At 40.3% G+C, this 14,160-nt stretch overlaps 1 protein-coding gene across 1 annotated transcript in view; it reads left to right on the top strand.

The window, feature by feature from the left end:
* Positions 1-14,160, top strand: part of LOC109938338 (polyamine-modulated factor 1-binding protein 1-like) — a 414,237-nt gene that overhangs the window by 171,640 nt on the left and 228,437 nt on the right. Inside the window, exon 8 of the mRNA XM_048595662.1 lies at positions 13,461-13,628. Coding sequence (XP_048451619.1) covers positions 13,461-13,628 — 168 coding nt within the window. The remainder of the gene's footprint in view (positions 1-13,460; positions 13,629-14,160) is intronic.

Here is a 14,160-nt window from a genome sequence, read left to right as displayed (position 1 = left end):
AATCCGACCCCATCACCAAAGACATCTTTCCCTCCCCACCCTTATCTGCTTTCCGGAGGGACCACTCTCTCCATGACTCCCTTGTCCGCTCCACACTCCCCTCCAGCTCCACCACACCCGGCACTTTTCCCTGCAACCACAGGAAGTGCTACACCTGCCCCCATACCTCCTCCCTCACCCCCATCCCAGGCCCCAAGAAGACTTTCCACATCAAGCAGATGTTCACCTGCACATCTGCCAATGTAGTATACTGCATCCGCTGTACCCGGTGTGGCCTCCTCTACATCGGGGAAACCAAGCGGAGGCTCGGGACCGCTTTGCAGAACACCTACGCTTGGTTCGCAATAAACAACTGCACCTCCCAGTGGCGAACCATTTCAACTCCCCCTCCCATTCCTCAGACGACATGTCCATCCTGGGCCTCCTGCAGTGCCACAACGATGCCACCCGAAGGTTGCAGGAACAGCAACTCATATTCCGCTTGGGAACCCTGCAGCCCAATGGTATCAATGTGGATTTCACAAGTTTCAAAATCTCCCCTCCCGCTACCGCATCCCAAAACCAGTCCAGCTCGTCCCTGCCTCCCGAACCTGTTCTTCCTCCCACCTATCCCCTCCTCCCACCTCAAGCCGCACCTCCATATCCTACCGACCAACCTCATCCCGCCCCCTTGACCGGTCCGTCCTCCCTGGAATGACCTATCCCCTTCCTAACTCCCCACCTACACTCACCTTTACTGGCTCCATTCCCGCCTCTTCGACCTGTTTGTTTCCTCTCCACCTATCCTCTCCTCTATCCATCTTCTATTCGCCTCCCCCTCTCTCCCTATTTATTTCAGAACCCCGTTCCCCTCCCCCTTTTCTGATGAAGGGTCTAGGCCCGAAACGTCAGCCTCTCTGCTCCAATGATGCTGCTTGGCCTGCTGTGTTCATCCAGCCCTGCACCTTGTTGTCTCGGATCATTAATGCCCTTTGGTAAAGGACATCTGCCAACCCTACCCAGTCTGTCCCACATGTGACTCCAGATTCAGAATATTGCAATTGACTCTTAGCTGCAATCTGAAATAAGATAGCAAGTCCCTGAGTTCAAAGAGCAGTTAGGAATGTGCAACAAATGCTGGCCTTGCCAGTGATGGCATATCTCATGATAGAAAAGAAGAAAACGAGAAAAGAACTTAAAAGAATGTTTAGATAATATAGAAAGGAAATAATACCATCTTTTCTAAAAATGAAATAGAGTCATAGAGTCATACAGCACACAAACAAACCTTTTGGTGCAACCAGTCCATGCTGAACATAATCCCAAACTAGTCCCACCTGCCTGCTCTTGGCCCATACCCTCCAAACCTTTCCTATTCAGGTGTCCATCCAAATGTCTTTTAAATGTTGTAATTGTACCCACATCTACCACTTTCTCAGGAAGTTCATTCCACATATGAACCACCCTCTATGTAAAAAATGTGCCTCTTATGCCTTTTTTAAAGCTCTCTCCTCTCACCTTAAAAATGTGCCCCCTAGTCTTGAAATTTCCCATCTTAGGGAACAGACAACTACCATAAACTCTGTGTTCAGCATAACTTTCCTCATTTTGTACTCTGTATTTCTGTGTCTTCTAGCTGTGTCATAAGATGGGCCTGGAGGACGGTTTGGTTTATGCAATTATGCAATCTCGGCATGACTCCCATTGAGTATGTCTTTGTCCACAATGAGTAAGTCCCAAAAGCTGAAGTCACTTCCAGTGATGTCATTAACTAGCTGCCTGATAGCTGCTGCTTTATGCATTAGCTTCCCAAAAGCATTGATTCTGTTCCTGAAAGTTTACCCTTTCCCATCTTAACAAGTTTATATTTTTTCATCATTAAAATATTTACATTTCAATCTATTGTTAACTTGTTTCTCAAACTCTTCCCCACCAAGACTCTTGTGGCCAGGCTTCAATGCTAATGTTATTCACAGCAATTACACTGCCCTGGGATAGCCTGTACTGGTGATGCTTACTTCATAGGAGTAGAGATGAACAGTGGCCAATCCTTTTCTTCAGGGAAGTGCCTATAAAGAAAGATTGTGCACTGCTGTTGTTGTTGGGATGATCATATTCCTCTAGGTTCTGCTTGGCTAAATCTGACGAGGCTTATTCTAACATGGCTTGAGGATATAGTGGCTACAGTGTTAGTTGCCTGTTAAGGTGATAGAGGGCTGAGGTATGGTCTCCTGGGTAACTACTTCAATGTCCTTTCCCGAATTGCATATCAGGGATCCTCCTCCCTTCTGGTCTGTTGGCTGCTGCAAGTGTTCTATGGAGATTCTCTCTTGTGTGGGGCATCGAGTTTATGCCAGGAAATAACAAGCATCTAAGTACTCTAATCCCACTTTTCCAGCACTTGGCCCATAGTCTTATATACCTTGGCATTATAAGTACGAGTACTTCTTTAATATTATAAGGGTTTCTGCCTCTATCACCCTTACAGGCAGCAAGTCCAAGATTCCTACCATCGTCTGGTTGAAAAATAATTTCCTTACTTCTCTCTAAACCTCCTGCCTCTTGCCTTTTCACTCCTTCATTTTTCAAGGCAGTCCTTACATACAATTTATTTATTTTACCATATATCTTCAACCAGTAAGCTACAGGATAGACTTCACTGTTTACAGGCAAGCCTTCAACCCCAAAAATGGTTTAGAGCTCTTGATGCTAGCTCCAGGCAAGTAACATGGCCATTTTAGATGTATGTCTAAAATCACCTTCTATTCTTCCTGATAAAGAATTTGAAAAGGAATGAAGATGTTGGCCTTCAAAATAAAGTGCGTCCACACAAATTTTTAGGTAAGATTGGGCAAACTAAACATTATTAAAGTTCTAATATTTTGAAGTTAGTTCCTCAGGGATCAAAAATAATAAGCAATTTGTTAATGCATTTTGTTAATCAATGAACTTTTCAAGTCCACTGTTTTGGGAGATCACTGATCTTATACTTTTAGGAAGATTGTCTCCTCATGGCCCTCTTTCCCTCTGGGAATAAGGAAAAATTGCATAGCAGAAAAGGAATGGAAATTATGTTCAGCTGTGTTAAATATTTCAGTTTGCAAATTGAACAAAATTAAAATGCTCCTCCAATAAAATTATGTCCTCATTCTGATACTTTTTGTAAAATTTGAAGTAGCAGCCTTTTCCCATGCTTTTAACTTCCCAAGCTGTGGCAACCCTCTTAATTTCTGAGCGAGCTTACACTGGCTCTGATTCACTGGTAGCAGGGCGCACCAGGGTTGTTCAAATGCTGGAAGTCTTCGGTGATCCAAGAACTACAAATTTCTTCAACCACAGACTGTTTTTAATGAAAGAATTTGGTTCAGTTGACATGCTTTTGCCTTCCCCTCAGCATGTCAACAGCCCAATAATGCAAGAGGCCTACAGCCTTGTCAGGTGAAATTAAAATGTAAGTTAGCAAAACAAAGTGTGAGAGTTAAAAAATATTGGCAAACTGAATCAAGAAAAACCAAAGAAGTTTATAAATATAAAAAGAGCTAAAGTATAACACAGTATAGTGTCGTGCTGATTAGAGATTAAAAAATTATTTACGTGTGCAGCAGCAAGATGGTTCTTCAATTTATAGGGCTGCATTTTACGGGGTGTTGTAGTCTTCATCCCCCCAGCAAAATACTGGGTGGGGGAGTGCTGTGGGAACCTATGTTTCTGTAACCATTTAACACTTTGAGAAGCTTTAATTGAATTGAGGAGGTCACTGGTCGACAACTCCTGAGATTGCATTCAATTCTGGACTTTGAGGAGCCAGCTACAAGGTGGTTACTAGCTTTGAGGTATCGCTGAGGATCGACAGGTCATCATGAGGGTTTGTGGGAATGGACTGAACGAGGGTAGGTTAGTGACAGGGGTTGGAATTGCACATAATCTGGGTCTCCCCTCAATGCAAGTATTTTACATAACAGTGGGATTAAGCCCTTATTGGCCATCAATGCCATTTAAGGTGCCTCAGTTGGCTCATTGATAGACACCGTGCCCAATAACTCCTACTTTGTATTATATCATGGAGAACACAAAGCTGGTAAGTCGACAACAAGCAAGGTGGCAACTCATCTCAATTTCAAGTGGGACACTGCTTATTTTTAATTCACTTCTACATAACTCTACATAGTACACTAGTGAGGTTCTTAAAAATGCCTGAGCAAAGTTTTTTAGCTAAGATTTGTAGCTCAGGTTGTGGGTGAGGTTGTTGACTTGTTCGCCGAGCTGGCTTGGGAACATCAGTGGAGCCTCCGGTGAAGTGATGTTGTTCTACACTGCTTGGAATTTATACTGTATTTGCTTGTTGATTGCCTTATGGGTTGAGAACCATGCCTGTAGAAACTCCCGTGTGTGTCTATGTTTGGCTTGGGCTACAATAGTTACGTTATCCCAGTTAAGCTGATAGCCTTCATTGTCCGAGTGTACTGTTATTAAGGAAAGTTTGTCATGTTGTTTTGCTGCAACCTGATGTTCATTTATTCTGATGGCTAGTTTCATTCCTGTCTGTCCAATGTAATAGGACAGCTGTATTAGTACACTATTTAAACGGGTCACCACTCACTGCAACACTTCAGAACCACACAGGTAAGAGGAAGAGCATCTTTCCAAAACCTTCACTATGAACGGATATCCCCGCAAGTTCATCCACAGGTGTCTACTTGACAGACAACAACAAAAGGACACAGTACATCCTAACACACTGGCCACACTGCCCTACATCAGGAACATATCGGAACTGACAACAAGACTCCTAAACCACTAGGAATCATGGTAGCATGCAAGCCCACAAACACTTTCAAGGATTAAAGACCCCATTCCCAAACATAGACACGCACAGGATTTCCTAGAGGCATAGTTCTCAATCCATAAGGCAATCAACAAACATATAGAATTGAACCCCATATACAAATCTGTACAGAACAAATCGAGAAATGAAGCTACTCACCATAACGGACCAGACAGTGCAAATTCCAAGCGGAGTAGAACAGCATTGCTTCATTGGAGGCCTCACTGATGATGTTATCTAGCATGGTGATGAAACGTCTGAACAAAAACAAGCCAGCTCGGTGAGCAAGTCAACAACCTCCATGCCTGAGAAAACTTTCCTTCCTTTAATATTGCATCTTCCTTGCCTTCCTAATTACTTGCTGTACCTTCATGCTTACTGTTTGGGATTCATATACAAAATCACTAAAATCCCTCTACAGTATATGCAGTTCTTTACATTTACATAACATTTTGCTTTTTTTTGTTCTTCCTGCCAAAGTGGACAATATCATATCTTCCCACAGTAAATTCTATCTGCCAAATTTTTGCCACTCATTTAATAGAAATGCATCTCTTTGCAGACATCTGGTATCTGTCCCACAGCTTATTTTCCTGGCTACCTTTGCATTGCCAGTAAATAATTGAACACTTTTTTTTTCCAGTCATGTTTTGTTTTAATTACTCAGCACCACAAAGCAACATAAAATTACATTGAATATGTAACACAGAAACTGGCTATTTAGCTGGCTAAGCCACACAGGTGTTTACTATCCACTTCAGCCAATTTTACTAGATCATTAATTAGTTTCACTGATCCATACCACATTAGATCTTTCTGGTATATGTTCCTGAGCCAGTATGATTGTGCAACACAACAATTGTAATTAAGTAATTTTACAAAATTTATTTTAGATTGAGCATCAAGAGAAGCAGATGGAGCAACAACATCAGAAATACATAGCTTCAGTTAACGTAGTTGAAAAGCAACAGCAGATGATTCATTCTCTAGAAAAGGATCTTCAAAATGCCATGATTGCAGAAAAGGAAATGGCTGTTCAGGTAAAACAAGAATATTGTTTTTCATTCCAAGATTTATAACTGCCTTATGAAAATACTGTTGCTTGATTCTGAGGATATTATTGTTTTAAAATGGATATATTCAGCACTTTGCTACTTAGTGTAACTACTTAGATCATATAAACTGACCTCTGAAGCTTCAAAAAACACTTCCAAAATTGGCTGTCGATTTATATGCTGAGTATAAAATGTGAACCATCAGAGTTTGATGTCTGTGGTTGTCATTTTGAAATGTGAAAAATGACGTATGCTGGTAATTCAAATAAAATCAATGTGATTCACTTTATTGAATACATTAATTGGAAACATGAGCATTGAATGATTTTTGAGGCATGCATCCAAAGTTTGAACTCGGAATGCTGCTCTCCCCTTGTATACCTACAATTTGGGTTTTTTCTTCCCAGGTACCTTTTGATCTCATGGTTATATGGGATTGGAACACCTTCTAATAAACTGCATTCTTTGCACAGGCCACCAAGGTGTCTATTCCACACATTATCGATCCACAACTTCACTCCAACCTCATTCATTGGACAGTGCACAAAGACGCCTGCGGCAAACTGCATTTTCAGCATTGCTTTAGTTTGAAAAAGTATCATTTTATTTCATCAGTCATGCAGTTTAGATTTATTGTGAGTCTTGTTTTCTTAAGTCCTGTGGTATTCCCCAGAATAGGTTCTGAGCCTTTCCATTCCACAGGTCAGTCACTGTGTATGTTGAAATTCATGGACATTTCATCCTTGTTGTCAATGTGACATAATGGTCACTTTGTATTTTGAGATTACCTGAAAACCTTTCAGCTGATTTGAACTTAGCCTGTACACTTGCTTGTAAAGTAATATGCTCTAAAAAGATGAGCCAAAATGTGAATTCAAATTTCAATTCCCAATTTGGTATAACTCTCATTTTTGTACTCCTCTCTCTGACTCACAATTAATTTCTCCTGACTCATGGTGCCATTTACCTTTTCTGTTGGCTTTGATTTGTCGCGTTGTCGCGATTATTAATCTCTCATCCACCCCCATTTGTAGACAGCTCTGTCTATGTCAGGTGTCCAGCAGCAGAAGGTAAGTTTGGTGATAGATCATTTTGTTTTCAATTTAACAGAGAATAATAGACAGTTATTTAAATTTACTTATGCTCTGTTGGATAATATTTCTCAGCCTTTTTTTTTCAAATTGGACAATTTGTCTGAAAACTTTTGAAAAGCCATGTAATATATGTTTAACATTTTACATTCTCAGTCCACTGTCTTCCTTTGCAGCAAATATGGCAGAGACTGCCGTGCCAGGTTAGGGCTGCTAAGTCCCACCAGATGTTGCTGAATACACAGTTCACCACAGCAGCATATATCATTGTTTTACAAAATGAAAGGCTGCCACTAGGTATAAAATCTATGAATAGTATGAAAAGTAAAAGAACTGCTCCCTAAAAAAGTGACATTTCTATCTGAGAAAATTAAGCTTAATAATCATTATAACATTTATTTTGTCATTCTACTTCTCACTTTCCCTCACTTTTTGTTTATTAACTCGACATAGTTAATATACCTGTACAATCTCAATTGTTTTTCCATCTTTCATAAGTAAAGAGTATCATGTGTGAGTATGCGTTAGAAGTAAGGTAAAGCAGAGGTGAAGATGATTCTTTTTGATTTGTGCATACGACAGATTTTCACTGATACTAAGGTGAAGATAAAGAACATTGTGGGATCGTGAAATAGTGCTCAGGTTTTGTATTGAATTATAGCGAAGTGTAGAAGTGTACAAATATGACTCCACAAGCTTCAAAATCTCCCCTCCCCTGACCGCATCCCAAAACCAGCCCAGCTTGTCGCCGCCTCCCTAACCTGTCCTTCCTCTCACCTATCCACTCCTCCCACCTCAAGCCCCACCCCCATCTCCTACCTACCAGCCTCATCTCGCCTCCTTGACTTGTCTGTCCTCCCTGGACTGACCTATCCCCTCCCTACAAAAACAAAGTTGCTGGAAAAGCTCAGCAGGTCTGGCAGCATCTATCCCCTCCCTAACTCCCCACCTACACTCACCTTTACTGGCTTCATCCCTGCCTCTTTGACCTGTCTGTCTCCTCTCCACCTATCTTCTCCTTTATCCATCTTCTATTCGCTCCCCCTCTCGCCCTATTTATTTCAGAATCTCCTTCCCCTCCCCCATTTCTGAAGAAGGGTCTAGACCCGAAACGTCAGCTTTCCTGCTCCTCTGATGCTGCTTGGCCTGCTGTGTTCATCCAGCTCTACACCTTGTTATCTCAGATTCTCCAGCATTGGCAGTTTCCACAATCTCTACAAATTGTCTGTTGGTTTTATTGAGGTTGCAAGTTGCCATCTTTCCTTCCAGAAGCAGTGAGCTTGTAAAATATTGATAATTTTCAGTGCTTTTTCCATGGAATGGAATGGCTACTGCACAGAATGAAGCCATTCAGATGTGTATGTGCTAACCTGCATGAGTCCAGCAGGATGTGGTTCAACTCCCTTCCATCTAAACTTAGGCTCTTTAAGTCACTTGGATTTTTTTTCATTTTGGTACAATGGGCAACCCATTTCCATCTAGGATGGGAAAACACTATAGATGCTAGAAATCCAAAATAAAGAAAAAATGCTCAAACTAGTCAGTAGGCCTGGTAGTATATCTGTAAAGAAAGAGACGTGTTTCTTTCTCCACAGTTTCTGCCTGACCTGCTGAATATTTACAACATTTTCTGCCTTTATTCTACAACCATGTCTGACAAGCTAGACTAATAGCTTCCAGAAAGGACATCAGTAAAGCAATTAGATTTACAACAATCTAGCACATTTTATGATCATTTTTTCTTGTGGTTACCACATCATCAGTATAATTAAACTCAGTTTCATAACTCAGTATGGTATTGGAACTTTGAACCTCTAGGATGCTAGTCTAGTACTACAGTCATTCCTCTTGATTACATCTAGAATGCTTTACATTTGGCATACCACATTGAGATGTATGTAGGCTGTATTCCATACATGAATCCTCTCATTCAGAAAATGAATTGAATAGAAGTAGGGTCTTTAGACCCTTGAGCCTGTTCCTCCATTTAGTGTGATCATTGTTGATCCTTGACTTAACTGTAATACATGGGCTTTATTTAATAGGACGTTATAATTCCCACCCCACCCTAAAAATAGCCCCTAAAATGCCATGGGAGCTTGCCCACATCCAGTGGCTGCCTGGCACCCAATGCTAGAAGTAACATTTAGTGGTTAGATGGGGGGCACCTGCCCCTGTCTCGGGAGGAGATCTTAGCGAATTGTCAGTAAGAAGCCCAAGTCCCGGTTTGCCAGCACCAAGTCGGCAGACCCCAGTGAGGGGAATGAGAGGCTGGGTTTGAGATGCAAAGATGGAGATTTAAAGCACTGGGAGGAGACTTTGGGGGTGTGTGTAAGTGGGGAAGCATGGGGGTGTGTGGCATTGCCTCCTATGAGGCAAATGAGTCCAAAAAGGAGGTTCCCCTCCTTTACCTGGCACTAGCCTGCAGCGATACACAGCTGCTGGGCTTCCCAACGGATGTATGTCTACCCTACTGTGAATATAACACATGTGGCTGCAGTGTGAAAACCTTAAATAGCCAGTAATTCATCAATTAAGGCCCACATGGCTCCTCCCATCCCACATTAATTGAAGTATGACAAGAGTGGATGGGTTGCTGGCAGGCATGGAGCCCAATGAAGTTTTTCCTGCCCCCTGCCTTTAATCCAGCCCAAAAATCCATCTTTGACCAATACCCTTTGCTTATCAAAAATCATTCCATCTCAATTTTAAAATGAACAACTGATCTAACATCAATTGCCAAATTCTTTGTATGTAGAAGTCTTTCCTTGAGTTCACTCTTGAAAGGCCTGGCAATAATTTTTTGACTACTCCACTTAGTTCTCAACTCCCCAACCAAGAGAAATAGTTCCCCTTTGTCCACCCTATCTGTTCATTTTAATATCATAAAAACATGGATTAAGTCACTTCTTAACCTTGTAAATTCCATGGAATATAACCTGTAGTTTGGGTAATTTATCCTTATTTAACCCTTCAATCTCAGTATCACTTCAGTAGATCAATGCTGCACTCCCTTCAAATCTGATATATCCTTCGTCTGGTGTGGCACCCAGCCCTGCTGACAGCACACAAAATCCGATCTAGCTAGAGTTTTGTTTAACTAAAGCATGACTTCTACCCTCTTGTATTCATGAATTCTTGATGAAAGAGGACAGCATTTTATTGTCTTTTTCCCTTATTTTCTGTAGCATGTTTTGCGATCAGTGTACCTGAACTCCCGAGTCTATTGACCATCCATTGCTTCTAGGTTTTTCCCATTTACAGAGTGCCCTGTTTTATTCTTTTCAGATTCAAGTGGATGACTTCTCATTCGCTTCCAAGAAATACACTTGCCACAGTTTTGTCCATTACCAGAAATCCAAAATTCCTTCATAATGCCTCTGTTCCATCCATATTGCTTATAGTCCCAACAAAGTTTGTATCATCTGAAATTTTGGATATATAATCTTTGTCCCACTAGCTAAAAATGGCAGATCCTTTGCAGGAAGGAGGCAATTGGGTGGCAATGGCCTAGTGGTATTATGCTGGACCGTTAATCCAGAGACCCAGATAATGTACCGGGAACCCGAGTTGGAATGGCCCCATGGCAGATGGTTGAATTTGAATTCAATGAAAATCTAGAATTAAGAGACTAATGATGATCATAAATCCATTGCCGATTGTCAGGAAAAACCCATCTGCTTCACTAATGTCCTTACCTGGTCTGGCTGCATGTAACTCCAGACCCACAGCAATGCAGTGGACTCTTGACTACCCTCTGGGCAATAAATACTACCTGGCCAGCAACACCCTCGTCCGTGAATGAATAAAGAAAATAAGGCATTATGGGGAGCCTTCTATATGTGAGAATAGGCAGGATTGTTAGAGAATGAAGAGGCCAATTCTTGTGCAGGTACTTGAGCAGTTGGGAACAGGAACCCTGGTCTCTGGTGTAAGCAGATCATTTTGTCCATTATCTGCACTTTCCTTCATCAGTCTCATATCCAGTGTTTTCAAACTTCTAGGTTGCCCGAGAGGTTGTTAAGCACCAGCAGTCTCCTTTAGCAGTCTACTCCACCTAATTGGTTGACATTGGCAAACAGGAAAAGCTGTCTTTTCCACTGCCAGTCTTTGAAATATTGGTGAGGTGCACTATGTTTTTCTTACCAGACCATAAAACATTTTTCAGGGCAGTTGATGTTGTCAGAGAATGCATTCAATGTTGTGTAGGTTGGCTTTGTTGAAGACTTCATTGTGATGTTCATAATGGATCAAAGATAATGTTGCTGCAAGTGTAACAGCAATCACATTAGTCTTCTGTGTAGAATCTGCTCCATTTTAATTTATAAACTTTGTTCTTCTGAAATGCTATGTTTTGTTTTATAGCTTTATTATTTAGTGTGCCTATACTTGTACTAAGTAGTAAACACTAGACAAAAATTTCTAAGTACTTGCTGCCTCAACTTGTATGAACCAATGCAGATATTCTAAACCAAAAAGCAATACTTCTTCCCCCTGCCCCCGCTTCATTTATGCTTCACTTTTTTCATGACAAGTCTGCTCATTTTTACTGAAAAGTATTTACTGTATCTGAATCAGTAAGAACTGAAAGAATATATACGCCAGAAGAAAAGTTTGAAAAATGTAATATTTTTCACACTTTGGTTTATTTAAGTATTCATTGATATTGCCACAATTTGTAGTAGTAGGAAGTGTCAGCATTCATTGTTATTACTTCTCCAAAATTGACAGCAGCTTCTGAAGTCCACACAAGAGCAATTAAATATTGAAATCCGAAAGTTGCTGTCAGTGACGCTCTGTGCTAAAATAGTGTCAGACACCAACCAGTGAAGGAAAAGTCCACCCCACATCAATCATGGGCTGCACATGTCATTAACAAGTTGCAATTTGGATTTCCATTTCTCAGAGGAGGAAATTACACCCTCTGGATCTCAGATTGTCTGGCAGTGCTGAAATTCAGAAATGGGTGCTGCCAGAACAAACCGTTGAACTGACAACAACTTGCTGTTGTACACTATTAATTTTGCTTCACAAACCTTTGAACAATGGTATCTTTTTCCACGATCAATGCCTGTGACCTAATGCCATGGTGTTCAAAATTACTGCTAAACAGCCACATTTTCTTGAAGAAATTAATTAATTTTATTTATGGAAAGTCAAATTTCTCCATAATGTTATGAAAAGCCCAACATATTTTATGTTTTTAAGTTGTGAAAGTTGAACTGTCCCTCAGTCCTACAGCTTATGTTGTTGTTACCTGTAATATTGCTAACTTTTAGAAGGAATTTGAATGCCCAATGTCACACAAAAAGATTTTAAACTTGAAGAGGTTTACTGCAACAAAGTAACTATTTTTGTAGGAAACTTATAGTCAAAACTAGAGAAAGAAATCCCTATTTAACATTTAAAATTACCAAAGATCTCTCTCAATAGTTAGTTGTGCTTTACTCTGTTCCTTAAAGAGCCACATTATTCTCTTTAGAAGTAGTTCAAAGTGATTCTTATTTCCTGAGGTCTTGCTTCCCTTGACTTTTTTTTCCAGGACGAATAAGACCAAGCCCTTATATGGATTTTGTTTAGAATTATCCTGAAGATTCCTTCCCCCAGCAAAGGTTAAGAAAATCTTCCAGTCTTGTTAAATGCTGTCAAACTCCATCTCTGCAATCCAAGTGTGGCCACCAATCTGCATTTCTGCATGATGAACCCTTGTGACTTGGAGCGTCTAACCGTCTTCTTTCTCTTTCTCACTTTCTCAGATTCTGATAGACTGATCTGTTTTGAGGCTCAGTCATATTTTAAGAAAACACCCTGAAAGCTAGTTTGACACAGTGGCTTCCAATAGACTTTTTACCTCAAAGTCTACCCCCAGTGCAATGTGAATCATGTTGGTATTGTATCCAAGTAGATATGCTAGTAGTTATCCTTTAAACTTCCACCTTCATTCTATCTTGAAATTAAATGGACAATTAAAAGTGTAATTGTTAACAAAATCTGGCATTCCGAACGCCTTGCTGAGATTTTGCAGACTTGCAGTCTGTCCACCATTCAAGAGATGGTTTGTTCATTATCTTTAGGCGTGTAAAACAACCTGGTCATTTTTAATATCTAGCACCCAAGCCACCCAGGCTTGCTGCCTGTATTCAGAACATATTACATGAGCCCCTTCATTCCTCCATTTTACACGAAATTAAAGACAGTCTTGAAACATAACAATGCCCCAATGATTTATTTTCCTCCCTGTTACTTAACAGTAAAGGATCATTAGTACTTTTAGCTTCTAGTTGCTGTAATTGAGAATACTTCAGAGGACATCTATGCCACAGACACCACTAGATATTTGGAGAAAACTTCCTTTGAGATTAGCCTGAGTGACATCATTTTACTGCTGACTGTGAAATCTGAGCCAAACAATTTTTACAAGTTACAGTCTTTCACATAAGTTTTATCCCTTCATGATCAAGTGTAAATTACACTTAGGATGAGAGTTTGACATTTTTTCTCTTTTTACAGGTGGCTCAGCGTGAAGAAACCATTAAACGTTTGCAAACTGAATCATCTTCATTGAGTTCAGCACAAGAATTGAATGATCAAACAATTACACATAAAAGGCAGATTATTAGAGAGCTACAGCAAGAAAATGATACACTGAAGCAGAAATTGAAAGAAACATTATGCAAGGTTTGGTGAGATTTTGTTTGTTTTACATTAGGTATCACTGTATACTGTTTTAAATCTAACATGTTTGTTTTATTAAGATTTACTTTTTACGATCAAAGGTTTCTGGCATTCTTAAATGACAATATTTGCCAATTTTTGAGTTTACATTTCCTGTCCCATTCTGTTATTTTTGCCACAACTCTAGTGAACAGTTCTGAGAAATTTCCAGGCTTGTATATTTACAGGTTAAGTGAGACTGTTTAAGGAGCTAATGCTCTCTGCCTTAAAATCTGGACTACGTCATTGGTATTTCTGATAAGTTCCTCCAGATTTAGCTGTTAATTATATTTTAAAAGGTTGAATTTTAAGGCAGACATGTCGTCAGGACAATTAGGGCTCAAAATTCTGTTTGACAAACTGTCTCCGTCTACCTGATTAAAACTTGTCCTCAGTAACTCACCTTTTGAAAACTTTATAACAGTTACATGCAGCAACCAGATTTCTAAAGGGAGCTTCACAAATACCCTTTACCTGATCAGTAATCGTTTTGAAA

Source organism: Rhincodon typus, chromosome 4, assembly GCF_021869965.1.
Source record: "Rhincodon typus isolate 14 chromosome 4, sRhiTyp1.1, whole genome shotgun sequence".
NCBI classification, from domain to species: Eukaryota; Metazoa; Chordata; class Chondrichthyes; order Orectolobiformes; family Rhincodontidae; genus Rhincodon; species Rhincodon typus.
The sequence above is the reverse complement of the archived record's forward strand: the minus strand, read 5'-3'. Positions and strand labels throughout refer to the sequence as shown.